The sequence below is a fragment of the Hippocampus guttulatus genome, chromosome 6, assembly GCF_054856545.1.
Source record: "Hippocampus guttulatus isolate MCC_2025c chromosome 6, RoL_Hgut_1.0, whole genome shotgun sequence".
Lineage (NCBI taxonomy): Eukaryota > Metazoa > Chordata > Actinopteri > Syngnathiformes > Syngnathidae > Hippocampus > Hippocampus guttulatus.
The window spans coordinates 19,783,255-19,805,857 of record NC_141266.1 but is presented as its reverse complement, the minus strand read 5'-3'; the positions used below and the strand labels follow the sequence as shown (position 1 = coordinate 19,805,857).

The window sequence follows — 22,603 nt, the reverse complement described above, 5'->3', positions numbered from 1 at the left end:
TTATGTACAGGTATGTCTTCAAAAATAGTTTGCGTGGTTTTGTGCATTCGTGTGTGTGTGTGCTTATTTGTATTTGTTTGTGTGATATTCAGTACCATACACACAGTTCTGAATATGTACATGCTGGTGAATGAAATGCACATTTTGTGTGTGCGTGCGTGTGTGTGTGTGTGTGTGTGTGTGTGTGTGTGTGTGAGTGCATGCATTCGTGTGTTCTATTTATATTTTATATTTATTTGTCTGTGTGTGTATGAACACACACAGACATACATGTTAAGCGTTTGTCAGTTGAGTCGACAGAAGTTCTCCTTGGTGACCCATTTTCTGCCCGACTGTCTTTATTGTCTCATGTGTGTGTGTGTGTGTGTGTGTGGGTTGTAGGAGCAGTCACGTATAGACGCCTGCACATGAGTAAATTGAAATGTGTATCGGTCAATTATGATTTGGACAAACAAATCCAAAATGAAAACTCTCGCAAGGAGCATGGAAAAGACGCTCACACTGAACTATGGCCGCCTTCACTGATGTCACTCACGAGGCCACACCCCTCAAAGGCACACATAACCAAACAACTACTTCGTACGTGTGCATGTATGAATCGACGTTACGCTAAATTACACTGAATAAAGCCGGTTTGTTTCCTTACATTTTCGATACGTTTATTGATTTGCATTTTACAATACAATGCGGCCCATGAATAGCATTAAATCTGTGCAGAATTGACAGCCATTATAAATACACTGAAAATTGCTCTGTGTGTGTGTGTGTGTGTGTGTTTAGTGAGTCATTGCAGGTTATTTACTGGAACATGTTTACGTGCCTGTGGTGTGTGTGCGTGTGTGGGAAGTGTCTGTTTTGTCTGTGCTGAAGTGTGGAGAGACAAGCGTTGGCGTGTCCTCGTTTGAATTTATGCACGGTGTGCACGTGTGACGCAGCGGTGACGTGGATTCCCGCGATGATAGCCATGTTGCCTGAAAAAAAGGAATATTAGCTCCAGGACATCATTGACTTTACAAATCTGGCCTGGATCACTTTAGTCCCATTTATGGCTTTTTAATCATTCCAGAATTCAGAAAACAGTTGCATGCAATCATTGTAGTACCAGGTTGTGTCACAACATGCCAGGCAGCACTGAGCTCCCCTGAAAGAAATGTTGGCATAATAAACTGCAAGACGAAAAGGCAGAGAAGGCCCCCTACTAAATCCCCCTCTTGTCAACAGTCATATCTGCTCCATTTGTAAAACTAGAAGTCGTTTGAAGCCTTGTAATAACCATAACATCTATGCTCATTTCAGTTGACCAATCTGTGGCATTTCGCATTATAAATTAGCTTTAAGCTAGATGACGACAACAACTTTTTCGATGTGTTTTAAATTATTAGCTCAGTGAATTGTATGTGTGTATGTGAGTGTATGTGGGCATGCTAACGTCAAATGGGGACGTTTATTAGCTTGCTTGACGGCTAATAGCTAACATGACAAGTTTATTAGCATGTCCGACAGTGTACTGTAGGTCATTAGCATTTTTTTTCAGCTCATGTCTAACACGCTTCTCATGGTCTCACCACCCGTGGGAGGGGTCAAAGGGGTCGGGTGCAATGCGAGCTGGGCGGCAGCCAAAGGCGGGGACCCTGGCGGTCCGATCCTCGGCTGCAGAAGCTAGCTCTTGGGACATGGAATGTCACCTCTCTGGCAGGGAAGGAGCCCGAGCTGGTGTGTGAGGTAGAGAAGCTCCGACTGGATATAGTCGGACTTGCCTCCACACACAGCCTGGGTTCTGGTACTAGTTCTCTCGAGAGGGGTTGGACTCTCTTCCACTCTGGAGTTGCTCATGGTGAGAGGCGCAGAGCAGGTGTGGGCATACTCATTGCCCCCCGGCTCAGTGCCTGTACATTGGGGTTCACACCGGTAGACGAGAGGGTTGCTTCCCTCCGCCTTCGGGTGGGGGGACGGGTCCTGACTGTTGTTTGTGCATATGCACCAAACGGCAGCTCAGCATACCCACCCTTTTTGGAGTCCTTGGAGGGTGTGCTGGAGAGTACTCCTGCTGGGGACTCCCTTGTTCTGCTGGGGGACTTCAATGCTCACGTGGGCAATGACAGTGAGACCTGGAGGGGCGTGATTGGGAGGAACGGCCCCCCCGATCAGAACTCGAGTGGTGTTTTGTTATTGGACTTCTGTGCTCGCCACGGATTGTCCATAACGAACACCTTGTTCAAACATAAGGGTGTCCATATGTGCACTTGGCACCAGGACACCCTAGGCCGTAGTTCGATGATCGACCTTGTGGTTGTATCATCGGATTTGCGGCCGCATGTTTTGGACACTCGGGTGAAGAGAGGGGCGGAGCTGTCAACTGATCACCACCTGGTGGTGAGTAGGCTCCGATGGTGGGGGAAGATGCCGGTCCGTCCTGGCAGACCCAAACGTATTGTGAGGGTTTGTTGGGAGCGTCTGGCAGAATCCCCTGTCAGAAGGAGTTTCAACTCCCACCTCCGACAGAGCTTTTCCCATGTTCCGGGGGAGACGGGGGACATTGAGTCCGAGTGGACCATGTTCCGTGCCTCTATTGTTGAGGCGGCCAATCTGAGTTGTGGCCGTAAGGTGGTTGGTGCCTGTCGTGGCGGCAACCCTCGTACTCGCTGGTGGACACCAGCAGTAAGGGATGCCGTCAAGCTGAAGAAGGAGTCCTATCGAGCCTTTATGGCCTGTGGGACCCCAGAGGCAGCTGACGGGTATCGACTGGCCAAGCGGAACGCAGCTTCGGTGGTCGCCGAGGCAAAAACCCGAGCGTGGGAAGAGTTCGGTGAGGCCATGGAAGCCGACTTCCGGACGGCTTCGAGGAAATTCTGGTCCACCATCCGACGTCTCAGGAGGGGGAAGCAGTGCACCACTAACACTGTGTACAGTGGGGATGGGGCACTGCAGACTTCGACTCGGGACGTTGTGAACCGGTGGGCAGAGTACTTCGAAGACCTCCTCAACTCCTCCAACACGTCTTCCTTGGAGGAAGCAGAGTCTGAGGACCCTGAGGTGGGCTCTCCTATCTCTGTGGTTGAAGTCACCGATGTGGTTAAAAAGCTCCTCGGTGGCAGGGCCCCAGGGGTGGATGAGATCCGCCCGGAGTTCCTCAAGGCTCTGGATGTTGTGGGGCTGTCCTGGTTGACACGCCTCTGCAACATCGCGTGGTCAACGGGGAGAGTGCCTCTGGATTGGCAGACCGGGGTGGTAGTCCCTCTTTTTAAAAAGGGGGACCGGAGGGTGTGTTCCAACTACAGAGGAATCACACTCCTCAGCCTCCCTGGTAAGGTCTATTCAGGGGTGCTGGAGAGGAGGGTCCGTCAGGAAGTCGAGCCTCAGATTGAGGAGGAGCAGTGTGGTTTTCGTCCCGGCCGTGGAACAGTGGACCAGCTCTACACCCTTAGCAGGGTCCTCGAGGGTATGTGGGAATTCGCCCAACCAGTCTACATGTGTTTTGTGGACTTGGAGAAGGCGTTTGACCGTGTCCCTCGGGGAGTTCTGTGGGGGGTGCTTCGTGGGTATGGGGTACCGAACCCCCTGATACGGGCTATTCGGTCACTATACCACCGATGTCAGAGTTTGGTTCGCATTGCCGGCAGTAAGTCGGAATCGTTTCCAGTGAGGGTAGGACTCCGCCAAGGCTGCCCTTTGTCGCCGATTCTGTTCATAATCTTTATGGACAGAATTTCTAGGCGCAGCCGAAGCGTTGAGGGCGTCCGTTTTGGTGGCCTCAGTATTGCATCCCTGCTTTTTGCAGATGATGTGGTGCTGTTGGCTCCTTCAAACGGGGCTCTCCAACTCTCACTGGAGCGTTTCGCAGCTGAGTGTGAAGCGGTTGGGATGAAAATCAGCACCTCCAAATCTGAAACCATGGTCCTCAGTCGGAAAAGGGTGGAGTGCCCCCTCCGGGTCGGGGGAGAGATCTTGCCCCAAGTGGAGGAGTTTAAGTATCTTGGGGTCTTGTTCACGAGTGAGGGCAGGAGGGAGCGAGAGATCGACAGGCGGATCGGTGCAGCGTCTGCTGTGATGCGGACGTTGTATCGGTCTGTCGTGGTGAAGAAGGAGCTGAGCCAAAGGGCGAAGCTCTCAATTTACCGGTCGATCTACGTTCCAACCCTCATCTATGGTCACGAGCTATGGGTCGTGACCGAAAGAACGAGATCCCGGATACAAGCGGCCGAAATGAGTTTTCTCCGCAGGGTGTCCGGGCTCTCCCTTAGAGATAAGGTGAGAAGCTCGGTCATCCGGGAGGGGCTCAGAGTCGAGCCGCTTCTCCTCCACATCGAGAGGAGCCAGATGAGGTGGCTTGGGCATCTGATTCGGATGCCTCCTGAACGCCTCCCTGGTGAGGTGTTCCGGGCATGTCCCACCGGGAGGAGACCCCGAGGAAGACCCAGGACACGCTGGAGTGACTATGTCACCCAGCTGGCCTGGGAACGCCTCGGGATCCCCCGGGGAGAGCTGGAAGAAGTAGCTAGGGAGAGGGAAGTCTGGGCTTCCCTGCTAAAGCTGTTGCCCCCGCGACCCGGCCCCGGATAAGCGGTAGAAGATGGATGGATGGATGGATGGATGGATGTCTAACACGCTTCTAATGATTTTCCGTCTATGTGGACAATATTCATGATGTTGTCCACTGTGGACTCATCACCTGACTCAACCTTCACATGTGAAGTGTGTGTGCGTGTTTTGCAGCTTTCTAGTGAAGTGTGTGCGTGCGTGTGTGTTTGTGTGTGGTTGCGTGCTGAGGATGCCGATTAGCTCGATACCTAATTGGGGAGTTGAATCAGTGAGGCGGTGTGGGGGCTGTTTGTGTCTGCTGTGTGTCTTGTTCAAGTTTACTCGATCTTTGTGCCATCTGTTGACTGTGCGCAATGTGTGTGTGTGTGTGTGCGTGTGTGAGTCTGCTCCCAGCAGGGGTGGATTGACCAGATTAGGCACGGGGGTAGTTATCTAAACCCCCCCCCCCCCCCCTTCCTCCCTCCCCAATCTACACAGGACTACCGGTTTTTGAAAAGTTCTGATTCGGGCGCTTGCCACGAGGCTGAGAGTAAGAAGTGGGGGTGGGGGGGATCATGGTTGCTGTAACCTGCTTAATTCTCTTTAATGGCTTTTCCCATTCAAGGATGAACTCCTTGTATCCACACACTCGGAGGGTCCGGCATGCACCATGTGATTTTGCCCCTCATTCACAAATACAAACTCACAAAAGGAAGAGGTGGACAATGTCTGATTCTTTGCAGTGATTTGGCGAGTCATCAAATGGCCTGTGGGATGCAATTAACATGGCAGATCACCTGAGGGAGAGGGGCGAGGCTGGGGGGGTGGAGAAAGGACGAAAGTTGCACTTTGGTTTCCTTTTACAAGGCTTTCGCTCTCTCTCACTCACTTACTTTTTTAAAAGGTGATTTTACGGAAATTCATGTATTTTTTTTTTCATTAGTTGAATATGTATTTTTTGTTAAAATGTGGTTTATTTTATTTGGGGTTTTAGTTTTAGTTTTAGCTCTTTTTAAAATTTTACATTTGATTTAAAATGCATTTGTTTGCCATCTATTTTATTTGATAACTGTTATAATTCTGCTTGATTTTATTTTCTTTCTTTTTTTGAGAGGTTGTTTCTCTTTGCAGTCCAATTTTTTCCAGTTTTGGTTTCAGTTGTTGTTTTTTTTTCATCTTTAAATTGACTTTATTTGGTTGTCGTTTATTTTATTTTATAAGACTATCCTAACAATTATATACATTTTTTCTTTTTTGTTATTATGAAACAGATAACACTCTCTTTCTTGCAAATGATCACGTGTACGAGCTTACTTATATTTGTGCGCTTGTACGTGTGCGTGGGTTTGTGGGTGCGTGCATTAAGCAAACGTATGCGTGTCGTCTTTTGTGTGTCGTCGTCCTGCAGGCATGCGTCTCAAACAAAAAGAAACTTTTTTTGTGATGGTTTGTGTGGCCCCCAGCTACCTGAAACAACCCCTTAATGCCTCCGTCGCGCCCCCAACAACGAACTAACGGGCCAATTTACTTATTGTGGCTATTACTATTATTTGTGTTCAACACTCTGGTCACCAGACCTTTGCTGGTTTATTATTAACAATAATGGATGGATGGTGTGTTTGTTAACATATGGAAGCTAAAGGCTAACTTATTTATTGGCATGGTAATGCAATGTGGCCAAGGTTAAACGTTCATTTGCATGCTCAGTGGCGAATAGCTAACATGAACGAGTTTATGAGCATGTTGAAAGTTTATACAGTAGTTCATTAGCAATGACAGCCAATGGCTACCATTACCATTTCCACCACTATAAAGCCATGACATGTTTGCTATGTTCGCATGTTTGCCAGCGAATCGCTAATATTAGTTACTCCTGTACAGTTATTCAAAAAATTTGGTCGCATGTTTACGAGATAATAACTCAAATGTTTGTTGGGCATGGTTATGCAATGCGACACTTTTCATGAGCACTCATGGAGCTAACGCACAAAAAAAGTCATCAGAATGTTTTACTGTAGCCAATAGTTGGTTGCCAGGTGATGGCTAAGATGTTCGTTTGTGTGTTCACTCATTGTAGGGTACTTTGAAAGTCACTTAGCGGCTAAATGCTATCATTTTTATTGGCATGTTGTTCAACACTGCACAACAGTTAATTTTAGCACATTTTCCAGCTAAGTGGTTAATATGTTTATTAGCATGTTCGCTCCATGAAGCTAACATGTGTTCGGATGTCCTCTCTATGAGGCTAATGTCCATTAGCAACTAAAGGCTAAACCATTTATTGACTTATTTATGTTGCTCAGTGTTATAAGATAGTTTGTTCAAATGTGTTCCAGCTAATGGCCAACATGTTTATTAGCATGTTCGCTCTGTGTGTTCCTTAGCATGTGTGGTACAGAATAGCTAAAGACTATCCTTTTTATTTGCTGTATGTGTTCAGTTTATGTGACTGAGGTTATATTGTATTGTTTGTCCATTAGCAACTTAAGGCTAATATTTTTGCTGGCTTAAACCTAGCATTTCAAATGCACTTTTGAATAGTTGCACTGTATATGATTATATGTACATGTGAGTACATGGCTGCACAGTCATTTCAGACCAACCCGACAACAGAAAAACCCCTTAATGTAGTAACCAAAAAATAAATTTCATACTAAAATACAAACAAATGAAGTGCAGGTGTTATTTTTGTCACCATCTTCAAATTCTCTACTGTAACATCTGTGATGTCGAATGTGTGTGGCTTTCAAAGGCAGGCCTGGCCTATTTGAGTAACATGCAAGTTAGCAAGTGAGAATGTGGAGTTGGCTGGTTGTTAACGAGCAACACGGTGATCCACTCTACGTGTTGAGTGACAGCGTGCGTTGAGGCCATCGGCTGGTCAACGCAGAATGAGCTCGTGTTGACTCCATTTTGTTGCCATTTGTTCAGTAATGTGAAGCTACAAAAATGGAACCGCGATGTATATAGCGAGGGACGTCTGTACAGGCGTGTATGCATGTGTTCATCCATGCTATTGTAAGCTAAAATGCTAGCGGCATGGGTTCTTCCTGCTGGCCGACAGCTGTGGACACATCTGTCCTGTATGTGTGTGTGTGTGTACGTGTTGGGACAGGAAGCAGTAGGCAGACATTGATGTGGTTAGACCCTCTGTCACCAGCTCGCCAGCCAAGGGAGCAAAGAGAGGAAGAGGAGGAGGAGGAAGAGAAGGAGGAGGAAGAGGAGGTTGACTTTGTCTTCTTCAAAATTGTTTTCTTCTCCTCATGGCCGCTTTTCATCACACACACATGCTCGTTAATTATGGGAATAATTTGTGATTCATCTCAGTTTTCTCATTCTGGAAATCATCTCCATTGCTGTCGACGTTGTTTGTGTCTGTTTTGAATGACTTCATTATTTCGTGTTGGACTGTAATTGAAGTGAAAATAATGTCGGAAATCTTTTTCGTTTTTCACAAGGTGCTCAAGCTTTGAAGGCACTTTTGGGAGTTCAAAACAAATGGTAAAGTCATTTCAGAGTTACAAATGATTTAGATTTTTGGCTTTAGTTTTAGTTTCGTTGAAGTAGTCTATCCTTGTTTTGGTTTCTGGTTTTATTCTGATTTTATTTATTTTTTATTTTTATGATTATCGTTAAGTACACTTTGTCTACATAGTTCTAAATTGTCCCTAGGTGTGAATGTGAGCGCAAATGGTTGTTTGTCTATGTGCGCCCTGCGATTGGCTGGCGACCAGTTCAGGGGGGCCCCTGGCTCCAGCACGCCCCGCGGCCCTCAAGAGGATAAAGCAGATTGTAAAATGGATGAATAGTTTTATGGAAAGTACAGAATAGTGTTTTGTCAAGTTTCTGATTTTTACAGCAACTTTCGAGCTGGTTACTTTAATATTTGTATTTTTATTTATTTATCTCCCTTATTTTCAGTTTTTATTTTATTTAAGTATTCTCTCTTTTTTAATGATTTTCTAATTTCTGTTTTTATTTTATTTCATTGTATTTACCCATTCTTTCTTTTTCTGTACCTATTTATTTATTCGGGTCAATTTTTTTTGTGTGTTTAACTTTTATTTTGCTTTGTCGTATCTTTATTTTTACACTTTTGCACGAGTCTGTCCTTTCTATTTTTTGGAGCAAGTTCTGGTTTCCATTTCCGCTTCCATTTTGCATGCAAATTTTCCATGTGTGCGGCATGTTCATGTGTTCATGTGTCATCTGCTCTGATGAGGAACACGCAGTATGTGAGTGTGTTGCAGGAAAAAAAAGATGTACAAAAATGTATAGATAGCAGAAAGTGTACGTGTGATTTTAAAAAAAAGTCCAGAAGTAAACGGTATTTTATATTCACCAAAATCAGAAACATATTAGTTTCTGTTTCTATTTTTGACTTCATACATCATAAATAAATTGTGATTTTGCAGAGCAAGTTACATGTTTGAGTCCGACAATGAACAATCAAAATCAAAAACAAAAGCAGACACATGAATAAAAAATGGCACACGAATAAAATCAGATGGAATAAAATGAAATAAGTTACAAGAATATTCAATAAACACGTCACTTCAAATTGAAACAAAGAAAAATGAAAACAGACCAAAAAACTCGGATTCAATAAATCATGAAACTGAATACAGTACAAATAAACTAATTCCAAACAATTTAAACACAAACTAAAGAGAAAAATGTAAATACTGTACAACAAAATAGAACAAGAACCTAAGAAAAAACCCGAAATGACACATAAACTACAATAAGATTGAGTCAAATAAAAACCAGTAATTAAAAAAGACAAGACTCATAGGATGAAATAATGACATGTAAAATGCAGTAAAATCAAAACAAACACAAACAAAACAAAGCAATACATCAAAGTTAAAACGAGGAAGTCTGAGCCCAATTTCTGTGCTTTTTTAGTGTCAATAACACGAACAATATTATTTTGGGGGCTCAAAAGTTCACTTTGCATGTCCTCATTTGTGCACGTTTTCTTCTTTTAACGTCATGTGACACACACACACGTAAGAGCATATGAAAACGTTAAATTACATTTTTTTAAATGAACTTTTAAAAAAGAGGAGAAAGTGCAGGAGACAAAAGTGAACGTCGACAACACGTGCATACGTTGAAACGAAGTCAGACAAAGTGGAAGGAAAAAGAGCCTTGAGGACCGGCGATGCCCCCTACAGGCAGCCTCTGAAACTGCAAGCGTGCACGAGTGCAGTTTGCTTTCCTGGGGAAGAGAGGGGACATCCTGTGACGCCGCGTGTGACTCAACGCTTCCCCTAACACACACACACACACACACACACGCACTTACACACTAGTTTGTCCTTTGGATAAATAGACCAGAGATTTCCCAAGAAACCGTCAAGAAAAATATCTGTGACAAAAAAATCTAAAGGATTATAATAAACAAATTAATAATTGAAAAAAATACAAACGACATGTAATAATAATCCTAATAAATAATCATAATAAGCAAATATACTAAAATGAAAAATCCCCCCATAATTTGAAAAAAATTGAAATTAGAACATGATTTTAAAAAGTTTGCAAAATACACAGATAAAACACTGTAAAATACGATTAAATAAAAATAATTTTTTAAACAAAATAAAATATCAAAAACAAAACACGAACAGAAAACATCATTTTTTGTAACAAAGATAGATGAATTAAATAAAATAAACTCCAATAAAAAATACAAAACAATATAATCCAAAAATAAAACAAAATAAATAGAATTAAAGTCATAAAACACATTTTGAACAAAAAAAAGACATCAAAATAAAACCCAATACAATTTTTAAAAATCAATAAAAACTACAATACAGAATAAGGTAATCTAAATTTTGGTGAAAATATAATAATAATAATAATAATAGTGACAAAATAATGCGATTGGCTGGTCACTAGTACAGGGTGTACCCTGCCAATTGCCCGAAGACAACTGCGATAGGCTCCTGCACGCCCGTGACCCTCGTGTGGAGAAGAAGATTCGAGAATGACAATGGATGACAAAATTGAAGAACTTAAAAAACTTTAACAGTCTAAAAAAAAACCAAAACAAATAAATACATCAAATCAATCAAAACCAAAAATCAATAAAAATGCAAGGATATATTAATTCAATAAAAACTAAATCAACTTTTACAAAGTGGTTTCTAACATGACTTCAGGTGAAAGCTTCTTCCTCGCTGAGGAGCACTTGGCGTGTTTTGTTTACGCGTGCATGCAGCACCAGGGGGCGTGACTCAGAACCAAGGGGCGTGTCCTCTTCTCCAAAGGGGCGTAACCGAGCCGGCCCTCTTCGAGACATAGCAGGAGCCTCTCGCCTTGAGTCAAACACTCCAACACAGCGCCCCGAAGGCAGCAGATACGCGCGTGCACGCACGCACACACACGCGAGGACTAGCGCGGAGTATCGCGGCCAGGAGAGGACGGCGTGCACCTGTCCGGCTCACACACACACTCACGCACGGACAGAGAGGCCCTGACCAGACGTCCTTATGTGTGGATGGGACCAAAGCTACACGGTGACTACTTTTCCTTTTGAACATTTCAGCGCTTTTCGTCAACTTTTTACGAGTTTCATGGTTGTAGTTTTTGTGCACGTTTTACTCCTCTTTTGGTGGAGTAGAAACAATGAAGCGGTTCAAACAAAAAAAAAAAAGTGCCAACTATGGCGTTATTAAGGATTAAATTGGACTTTTTGGGGAGGTTGTTTCAAAAGAACGTTTTGTATGTGGACAAGAAAAAAAAGGTGTGGGGGGGGGGGCGAGCTGTAGTCCATGCAATTAGGAAGTGAAAAGTCGACTTTGATGTCTTTAAGGCTTACATTGGATTTTCTTCCTTAAACAAATGCTAGTTAGGTGTAAAGTGTGCCTTTTGATAATTTTTTTTTGTATTCGTGGGCAAGAAATATGTGTGCACTGCTGGGAACATTGGAAAGTCAAAAATGAATATTTAGTGTTTGAAGGCTTGAATTCGATTTTTTTTGGACTCGTTTAGAAAGTTGATTTTTATGTTTTATTTCTTGCTTATGTAAAAGAAAAGGTGAGATTTTAAGATTGTATCGGTTTAGGAAGTAAAAAGTCGAGTGTAGTGTTTTTCAGGCGATTTTTTTTTTAAAAAGCCCCCAAAATATGAAGGGCTTAAAGTGCCCCCCACTGCACCCCCGCCCCTTGTTTATTAAAAGGTCCATTTTGTATATCAGAAGGCCGAAAGATTTTATGGTTTTGGTTAATTTTTTTTTAAACTAGTGCACACAATGTGTGTAATGTAATGGTGAGAAAATATGCAAAAAAAAGGAATATTTGGTATTTCGAGACCAAAATGTGACTTTGCGCCGTTTTAAAAAGTACCTTGATTCACAAAGTGTGTCCTGCCATGAATGAAAAAAAATGCCTCTTTGAGTGATTTTAAAATTCAAATTTGCTATTTGAAGTAAAGTCAGTAAAATGTGGGGGTTTTCTGTTGGATTTAAAACTAATAACTTGAGAATATGATTTCTGTGTTATGTATGTATTGCCGTGTGTGCATTTAGTTTTAATTTTCTTTAATGATAAAGACCTTTTTGTTTACGTGCATTTCTGACACCATAGTGTTGTGAAAATGAACAAAAAAAGCAATTCAAATGTAAACTTTGGTGCTTCATAGTTTCAAATTGAACTTCTCTGGGGGAGGGGGGGGACCTCAAAACATTTGTTGGTGCCGTACTCGACTTTTCAAACCAACTACCGCCCCCCAAAAAGTTGTAAAAAAGCTCAACATTTAAGGACAAGGGCCAATTTTTGTGTTTTGAAGTTGAAGAATTTGGGGGTCTAAAATTTTATTTCATGCATTGTGTGATGATTTCAGGCAAAGACAAAAGTGTGCACTCCTACTGTGGAAAAAGAAACAAAATTAGGAAGTAGAAATAAGGACATTTAGATGTGATTGAGGTTTGAATTTAACATATATTTTTTGTCAAAATGCCCTGGCAATATTTTGCATGCCAGTTGTGCCTCATCATTTTTTTTAAAAGGTGTGCTGTGTTGTGTGCATCCCAACTTGCTTCATTTTCATAGTAATTACATTTTGACATTCAAATGAAACATGTTGAATGCGGTTTTCTTTCTTTTTTGCATTTTTCACTGTTGCAAAATGCGCTCAAAAAACTTCACAAGCTCATCGATGGATTTGTTTCATGCAAGTTAATTGTTTCCAGTTTTGTTCCTTGGTGGAAAATGAGGGAAAATGAAGCAAATCATGGTCAGTTTGACTTTAATTTTGTTGTGCGTGGGTGTAGTTGTTTATTGTGTGAGGACTAATTGCTGTGAGTGTGAGCGTGTCTTTTGCGCTCCCTGAAGCCCCCCCAAATGGAAAAATGTTGTCGTTCTTGTCCTCCTCGGGCAAATCCATTTCGCCGCTGTTGCTGCTGCTGAATCGCTGGCCATCCAAATTTAGCGGCATTGCGTCACAGGAACTTCCTTTCGTCCTGACTTCCTTACTTCCTCCGTCTTCTTCCCGCGTCTGACTCACTGCTAACTCGCTTGAAAGTCATCCGCAGGGTTGTTCTCGTGGGCCAAAAACGTCAAAGACGCACGTAATAGTTGCAAATGTTGGTTGTGAATCAAACACGAAATCAGTCAAGTTTGTTTTTTTCCAGCCTAAAATGTGATTTCTTTCTGTGAGGACTCATTTTTATATTATATTTAAAATAAGGTGAGTCCAGATCTCATTTTAGACTCCAGTTCCAACTCAAAGGTTGGTCTTGAGATGCTACATCAATCTGGGTCCAAAAGATTCCCGGACCTCTGGAAAAATCGACTATTTTAAGAAACCAGTTCCTGCTCAAATGTTCCTGAATTTCTTACCTCCCCAAGCGGGATTTTCCTTGAATAAGTGACCCCATAACTCCGTTTAGAACTTGGTTTTGTCACAGAAGTCTGATTTTGGACATGCCTTCCACTATGTTTATATTATAATGTGTAAAAAAAAAAAAAAAGTCTTGCTTTTTGGAGGCGCCCTAGTGAGGTAGTCCACGCACCTCTGTCCTAAATGGTCCTTGAACCTCAGGGAAATACTTGCTCCATTATAAAACTAAATATCATCCTTGTATATTTGCCAGGCGACCTCTCAAAACTCGGCCATGTTGACCAGTGAGGGGGCGCACACCATGGAGCAGGACGACGCCCACCACGTCGCCAAGATGGCCTCCACCAACTCAGACGATGTCCAGCCGGACTCCGACATGGCCACGGTGGAGGGAGCGGCGGACGAGGCCGACATGACTCGCTGGACCGAGGCCGAGTTCGAGGAGAAATGCACGTACATCGTCAAGGATACAACCTGGGAGGCGGGGCCGGAGGGGGATGCTCATGCCCCTAAAACTGCTAGCATCAGGGCACAGGCCTCGCTGCCCCGGAACCTGATGTTCAAGCACACGGCAGACAGAAAAGAGGTTAGACACCAGCACACGCACATCATTAGCTAATACAAAGCAGCCTTAGTGAATGCAATGTCGCGCTCGCTAAAAGCAGCATTAAAGTAAGAGTTCAGGCCAACTGCAATACTTCTTGCCTACCAGTAGAGGGAGCCATTCTACGGCTACATGATCAAAACAAACAACAACAACAAAACGCCTCCTCTATCTACTTCGCTATTTTGTGACATCCGCAAGCGTCTTTTTCTAGTCGCAAAGGTGAAAAATGTATCTCGATTACATGAATAACCAACCCCCCCCATAGACAGCCCCCTTCCGGTCAAAAGTGTGATGTATGGATTATTTCGTCAGTGTGTTTGTTATCCAGAGGAAGCTGAGCTCCGAGAGCAAAAAAAGAAGCGAAAGTCCCATCAAATTGGAATAATTGCGTTAAAACCTTATATCGAGGCTAATAGTCAACAGAATCTATTTCTCTCCACTGAAAAACAGCTTATGCCTAGTAATTTGTAACATAGTATATAATATGTAAGTATTTTTGAATAAGGCTTCTATTGGTTTGTTCTGTTTGGTGGCCCAACTAAAAAGTACTCTTGTGCGCATGTGCAGGTTGTAGGCGTGTGCAGCCGGGAGTACATTCCCAAAGGGACCCGCTTCGGACCCCTGGTAGGCCAAATCTACATGGCCGACAGTGTGCCCAAGGACGCCAACCGCAAGTACTTCTGGCGGGTGAGTGTATATGTATGTATGTGTGCAAAGGGGCTCTGGGGTGGGGTTGGGGGTGGGGGGGGGGGGTCACTTCCTGTGACATCACCGGCCACTGCTTTTGTCACAGGAAGTGTAACTTTGCCTGTGAGAGAAAGTGAGAGGTGTAGGAAGTGATGTCACCAGTAGCATCCCGTAGGCTGAACCACTTTGTCATTTCCAGGAAGTAACCCCCTACCCCCTCCTGGACATCATGTGTGTCATGAAGCGAAGCATATTGTTAGTTCCACCAGTTTAGATGAGACGCAGTGCAAGACAGCAATAAAAGCGGCACTATCAAAGCAGAGTGTTTGCCAACATAAAGCCGTTTGAGCACAAATCAACCATTGTTAAAGCATTGATGGCGAATATAAAGCAACCGTAGCTTATAAAAAGCAGCCTTAGCGAACACACAGCTAAACATGTTATTTCCTTCCCGCTTTCAGATATACGCCAACGGCAACTTCCACCATTTTGTGGACGGTCTGGACGAGTCTCGCTCCAATTGGATGCGCTACGTGAACCCGGCCCACTCGGCAGCCGAGCAAAATGTGGCGGCGTGTCAGAACGGCTTGGACGTTTACTTTTACACCGTCAGGCCCGTGCCGGCCGGCGCAGAGCTCCTGGTGTGGTACTGCCACGACTACGCACGGAGACTAAATTACCCGCCATCCGGGGAACTCATGATGCAGAAGCTCAGTAAGTAAAGTATTGTGTGACTGGTTAGCCATGATTTCAACTTTCTGTGGGATACACACATATGTGCACAACAGCCCTGTTTAATAATGCAATGTATTATAAAGCACTGTTCGCTAATATACAGCAGTTTCCTAGCTCTGTTAAGCGATATAAAATAGCCTTAAAGTTGAGTTAGCTAATGTTAAGCAGTGGTTAAGAAGTGTGTGTAAATATAATATATACAGCAGTGTTCAAGCAATGCTAGCTAATGTAAAGGATTTGTAAAGTAGCCGTAGCTAATTTACAGCAGTTAGACAATATATATATATATATATATATATATATATATATATATATATATATATATATATATATATATATATATATATATATATATATATATATATATATGTGTGTGTGTGTGTGTGTGTGGTGTGAGTGTGTGTAAGTGTGTTTGTATGTGTGAGAACAACTGTGCGTGTGTTAGATGGTACTTTCCCCTCTGCGTCTTTGTAGTGTTAGCACTTGAACACACCTTCCAGACCTCAGTCGGTGTGTGTGTGTTTGTGTGTGTGATTTATCACTTAAAAAGAACAGAAGGGAGTCCCCACTGCCCCAATCACCCCCCAGCCCCCCTTTCCCCTCCTCTTGAACTTCCTGTCTGAGCTGCTGACAGATTGAAATCTCCAAGATGGCGGCCATGTTTGTTTAGGTTTGTGAGGAGGATGAGGAGGAAGGCTAACTGATAACCTCCATGTTTACTCACCGACGCCTTACTACTCATTCACTCATTTGTGTGTGTCTGTGTGTGCGTGTGTACGTGTGTGTTAAGGGGGTATCATACACATTGTATCGCACATAATAGATGGTGACCATTTAGCAGAGACTTGACATGTTTTAGCTTTTAAGAGTTTGGGCCGCTAATCCTCGCTTTCATCTCGCCAGTGTGTGTGTGTGTCTGTGTGTGTGTGTGTGTGTGTGTGTGTGTGTGTGTGTGTGTGTGCGTGCGTGTGTGTGCGTGCGAGAGAGCAAGAAAACGAGCAGCCTTAGCTAATATAAAGCATCAGTAAGAACAGTGTTTACTGACATAAAGCAGTGTTAGCTCATATTGAATTCAATTGAACTTTATTGTCAAATGTGCTGTACGTATGTGTAACTAACATACAGCAGCATTTAAGAAACGTGAAGCAGAAGTGAAGCAGAAGTGAAACAGCGTTAGCCAGTACAAAACAGCATCGGCTATAATAATGTGGCGGTAAAGCTAAGCTAAAGTAATGCAATGTTATCAAATATAGAGCCATGGTTAAAGCAGTGTTAACTACGACAATACAGTTGCAGTAAAGCAGCCTTAACTAAAGCACTGTTAGCTAATATAAAGCAGTGTTATCTAATACAAAACAGTGTTCATCGAGTTTACGCAGTAAAGCTATTACAAAGCGGCAGTAAAGAGGCTTTTTGTCTGCGCACACCTCAGTGTGTTTACCTCATTCTGTTGGAACAATATGTGTAACCCCCACCACACGCGCACACACACACACCTGACTTCCTGTCCGGATCCTCACCTCGTCCGTCAAGCACGTGTCACTTTGAGAACGCTAATGCACGTTTATCTCTCCAAAAGTAAACATCCGTCAAGACCTCTATTGATTTGACTTTTCCTCCTCCTGCAGATCGCTCGCTGCTGGAGGTGAAGCAGCATCAAGCGTCGGACCCCTCGACTCCCCCCACCGTCACCCCCCGGCCCGCCAAGCGAGAACACAGCGTCCTATCCATCCTGCGGGACGTTCCGAAGAGTGAGCCCAGTCGCCCACTACCCACCCGTCCGCGCTGCGCCTACAGCCCCGAGCGTCCCTTGTACCCGCGCGCCCTCTACCCGCCCCTCAGTGGGCACCCAGAGGACTTCCTCAAGGCGGGCGCTCTGGGGTACCCCCATTCCCCCGGTGACCAGTCGTCAGCCACGCCCAGCCCATCTGCGAGGAGCAGCCCGGAGAGCAGCCCCCACGGGAGCCCGTCGGCACCCTTCTACCCGGGTGGACTAGGGCCGTACCCCAGTTACTCACCACCGTCCGCCGCCCCGCTGTCATCTTTCTACCCGCCGGGGGCGCCCTACTCTCGCTACCTCCTGCCACACCACTACCCGCTTCCTGGGGGCGGCCTCCCCACCGTGGGGGGCATCTACCCGAGGATGTACCCGCTTTACTTGCCGCCCCATGTTCCCCTCCTGCCCTCGGATGCAGCCGGGCGGCGCTTCCTGTTGTCAGAAGCCACCCACCCGTCCCGGGACTTCCTCCTACCAGTGCCCACCACCGCCTTCTCAGCCGCCAACTCCCTCAAGGACAAGGCGGCTCCGCACCACCCTTATGCTGGGCACCACTCTCCCTCGACCGGATCCCCCGCCGCGGGGATCCCTGGCGAGCGAGCGCCTACCAAACTGTGCGACTCGGATGAGGAAGCGGTGAACCTGGTGAAGGTGAAGCGGGGTGTCGGCTCAGCCGGGTACAAGGCGTTGCCCTACCCACTCAAGAAGCATAACGGGAAGATCAAGTACGAGTGCAACGTTTGCACCAAGACCTTTGGACAGCTTTCCAATCTCAAGGTGAAGACCCCCAAATGGGTTCCCCTAATTGAGAGGCATCGCTTTCACGGTTCCTGTCGCTCGTGTTTTTGCTTGACTTGACTCAAGTTCGACCAAAGTCACATATTTCAAGACTAAGCGAAACGTGTGAAACTCATGAGTCATGACATGATTTGGTATTCACGAGACTCGAGTCAGATCTAAGTCACCAATTTTAGGACCTTGTTTTGACTTTGACTTGGAATTCTCAGCTCTCGACTTGACTAATTTAGGGCTTGTTTTTTAAAGTCTTGACTATGCTAGACACTGTTGACTCAAGTCAGATTTGAGTCACTGATTTCATGCCTTGGCATGGCTAAAACTTGCAAAATCTTGACCCTGACTTCTTAGTCATGAGACTTAACTCAAGTCAGACTTAAGTCGCCAATTCTTGTCAATTCAACTCACTTGGTAATCGTGAGACTTGACATGACTTTGACTTGAACTCCATGACATTTGAAAAATCTGTATTTTCAAGATACTTTGACATTTGAACTAAGCTTCATCCTTGAAGTTGCGCATTCGGTTGTTGATTCACAATTTTTAAGATCAAGACAAAACAATAAAAGTATGACTTTAGCGGCATGTTGGTGCCAAGAAACGATGTGAAGTTGAGGAGTTTCATTTCAGCAAAAGTCTTGTGGCATCGTTGGCTAATTACAGTACAGTAGAAACCTTTTTTTTACGGCGGTAGTCAGTGACACTCAAATTTTGACTATTTGCAGCAGGTCTCGGTTCCTACCCACCACGAATGGTAGGGTTTCAATGTAATAAACAATACGGATTCAAAAAAACAGATCGTAAATGTGTTAGCGCAGATATGTAACGCAAGTGAGTGAGTGTGAAGTGGCTTGTGGAAGGTCAAGACTTGAGACTTGACTTTGACTCATATCTGACTTAGACCCACCTTGTGTCATTTTTTTTCCTGACCACCACTGTCCTGCCGTGCAGGTCCATCTCCGCGTCCACAGCGGCGAGCGACCGTTCAAGTGTCAGACATGTAACAAGGGCTTCACGCAACTGGCCCACCTGCAGAAACACTACCTGGTCCACACGGGAGAGAAGCCGCACGAGTGCCAGGTGAGGTTTTTGGCACCTGTTGCGGGTTGGGGCAACGAGTTGTCGTCATACTAGAAAAATGGAAAGTAAAAACATTTTTTAAATGTGCAAAAAAAAAATAATAATAAACTTCACATCACAAATCTTACATCTTCTATTTGTTGTGTGTCAGGTGTGCCACAAACGCTTTAGCAGTACCAGCAACCTGAAGACCCACCTGCGCCTCCACTCGGGCGAAAAGCCATACCACTGCAAGCTGTGCCCGGCCAAGTTCACGCAATTTGTGCACCTCAAGCTCCACAAGCGCCTGCACTCCCGCGAGCGCCCCCACAAGTGCCCGCAATGCCACCGCCACTACATCCACCTGTGCAGCCTACGCCTCCACCTCAAGGGCTACTGCCAGACCGCTGCCCCCCACCCCACCGTGGACGAGGTCCAACGCGCCAACGAGGAAATCGAACGCTTCGATATGAGCGAGCACGCCGAGCAACTGGAGAGGCTCCGAGGCGGAGCCGAGTTGGACGCCGTCCTCGAGAAGCAGGTTCTGGGGGCTGCGTGGCGCCAGACGTCGGTCATCAAGGTGCGACGCGGACTCGCCGTCAAGCAGGAGGCGGACCCGTGAGGGAGCGGGAGAGGGGGACCACTTCAGGGACTCGCTACTCAGGGCTCAAATTAGACAATCAGGCTACTAAGGTCTCCATTTCCACTTTTTCTTTTTAATTTATTCGCTAATGATGTTTCCAGAACATTCTTCAGGGTTTACAAGAATGATTCCACTATTTGACTGTGACCCTTTTACCACTTTATTTAAACCACAGGAACAAAAGGGTGAGTGTGTGCGTCACAACAGTTACCTCAGAGTGCAAATGAGAGTGTGTGTGTGTGTGTGTGTGTGTGTGTGTGTGTGTGTGTGTGTGTGTGTGTGTGTGTCTGTGTGGCTGAGAGAGTGCGTTAATAGAGAGGCTGAAGATCGAACTTTTTTTCTATTTATTTGCTCTTTGGCTACTTGAAGAAGAAATGGAAGTGGAGCGCAGCTGGGCAACATGTAGCACCTGTTTTGTCATTTTGTTTGCTTATTATTATTATTTTTTTGATAACGATGACACTGTCGGTGACGTGGATGTGACACTGCAAACCAAAGTTGACTGCATGGACTTCCAGAATGCGAAAAGCAGGAAGAATGTGAAGAAGGGAATTGGATTTGATGTTATTTATTTGAGTCTTCAGATGAATCTTTGGGTATTTAATTGTACTTCTTATGTTATTCGTAAGGAAATATGGACATTTTCAGTCAGGCAGATGTGACACTCGAAACCAAAGTCGACCAGATTTCCAAATGGAAAACAACCAAAGCAGCAAAAATTGGAACATTTTGTTATTGTCCTGAATATTATTTTCTCTTGCGTTTTGTTTTCCTTTTTGTAATGGGTTATTTTCATTTCATTTTACAATTTTATTTACATTTCACCTAAATTTTACTTGAAAAAAATCTTTTTTTTTTCTTTTAAAGTACACTGTATGTGACACTCCAAACCAAAGTTGACTGGGCTTCCAAACTGCAACCGTCCAAAGCAAGAAGAACTTGAAGAAGGGATTAAAAAATCTTCTTCATAATACACCCATGTCCGTATTTGACACTCCAAACCAAAGTTGAGTGGATTTCCAAACTGCAAACCAAACTAAAGCAGGAAGAATGTGAAGAAGAAATCAGGGACTTTGATTTAGTTGTTTGTTCCTAGCCCCTTCCCCAAGCACTCTTATGCACTGGCCCCTCCCACTTTCTCAGCTTCCTCTTTGACCAAAAAGTGTCTCGTCTGTTTTTCGTGAGCTTCAACTCCACAAATTACGTGTGTGTGTGTGTGTGTGTATCTACATGCTGGTTGGTTTACAAATTGTTTTATTTATGTGCAAAAATGTCCAAATGTGTAAATTATGACGAGAATTATTATAAATGTTCACTGCTTTTAATCCAAACCCTGGTATGTTCTTATTGACATCTACAAGAACAAATGCTACATGGAAATATGTTTTTACACTTTCATAGTGTCTCGATTTTTCATTGAGAAATTATGGGGGAAAAATGTCAAATAAAGGCAAACATTATTTTAAAATAGGAAGTCCACACATATCTCCATCCATCCATCCATGATCTGATCTGCTTATCCTCTGCATGTGAGGATGGCGGGTGTGCTATATAGTGTATATAAAATTGACCTTATTTGTCGAGTACATTATATTTTTAATAATAATAACAACAATAATAATATATGCTATACTGTAGTAATATAGTAATTTGTATGAACTGATGGTTCGGTGGAATTTTTTTTCTGAATTGTCATCACTATAAATCACAGCGCATGGTTAAAAGAAAAAAGCAGTGTAGTTTAACTTTAAAAACTAAAAATGAAAATATATAAAAACGAAAAGAACTTTGTGTGCTCGAAAAAAAAAGTCAAGACGTTTTTGACATCAGCGCAAAAAAAAAAAGTGAAGGAACAAATCAAGCCATCCGTGTTAAAGTTTACTGGTTTATACAGTGGTATTTCAAACGAGCATTACCCAAAAAATAATTCAAAAAGTGGAAATATTCATATTTTTTTTTAAATTCAAAAAGTTAAAGTCAATTTTTAAATTGGCCATTTCATCGGTTTGCACCAAAATGACAAGATACTGTGATTTTTGGCATCTTGGTGGGGTAAAAGGCAAATAAATAAATTAATACATACATTTAAAAAAAAACTAAAACAACATGCCTCTCTCCAAAAACATTTCACTCAGAATGCCCCCCTCCCAAAAAAGGGGGAGAAATAATTAAATAAGAAAACTGAAAAAATACGCAACGTGAAGATGACTGCGGCAAGTATATAAATCCTTTTGGATTTATATATATAAAAAAAAAAAGTCTAGTTTTTCCATACAGAACAAAAAGCATATTGTCACATGGGAAAATATGAGCCGCGGACAGAGTCGTGCTAATAATAGTCCAGTCCGAATAATAAGTTGCAGCTTGCTTTGCTGACTGTTCACATTTGCTGCCGCTCGTCTTCACAATTTCCTTTTTTTTATTTTTTATGACGAGGCAGGAAGAAGAAAGTCGTCAACGTTTATGTTGTTCTGGCGGTCCCGCTTCAAGAGAGCGGCAGGAAATGGAACGCCGACCCCCAAGGCCTGCTGCGACCGAGCGCTTTCATCAACCGCGTCTCATCTTACAGATGTTCAGTTGAATCGCCAAAGAGTCGTCTTCACATGTGGATGCGCCGGAATGTATACTAGCTGACTTCTGGCGAGAGAAGCGGGCTGCATCCTGAACTGCTTGCTAGCCAGTCGCAAGGACAAGCGTTCATACTCAGAGGTGGGTAAATTAAAACAACACCTCATTTTCTTCGGTCACGTTTAGGATAAATTGTAGTCGGCAGATTAGTTTCGGTGCAAAATACTTTTACTTAAGCAGGCTACAGAACGCATGACTATTTTGAGATGACTGTATTGTCATGAGCGAAATTAGAACTTCAATATGAGCCGCCATGAAATGAACAGGAAGTGATGCTGTGCTCTACCTTCGTGTTTCCTGA

At 43.8% G+C, this 22,603-nt stretch overlaps 2 protein-coding genes across 2 annotated transcripts in view; one reads left to right on the top strand and one right to left on the bottom strand.

Moving 5' to 3' along the window:
• Positions 1–8,839: 8,839 nt before the first annotated feature.
• Positions 8,840–22,603, bottom strand: part of atg5 (ATG5 autophagy related 5 homolog (S. cerevisiae)) — a 45,019-nt gene continuing 31,255 nt past the window's right edge. Inside the window, exon 9 of the mRNA XM_086112756.1 lies at positions 8,840–13,924. The gene's annotated coding sequence lies outside the window, so the exon portion shown is untranslated. The remainder of the gene's footprint in view (positions 13,925–22,603) is intronic.
• prdm1a (PR domain containing 1a, with ZNF domain) lies at positions 10,952–21,005 on the top strand. The gene is made up of 7 exons (XM_086112754.1): positions 10,952–11,048; positions 13,625–13,957; positions 14,546–14,665; positions 15,127–15,379; positions 17,029–17,954; positions 18,924–19,052; positions 19,204–21,005. Exons 1-7 carry the CDS (start codon positions 11,022–11,024, stop codon positions 19,651–19,653), a joined length of 2,238 nt encoding a protein of 745 aa, XP_085968880.1. The 5' UTR covers positions 10,952–11,021; the 3' UTR covers positions 19,654–21,005.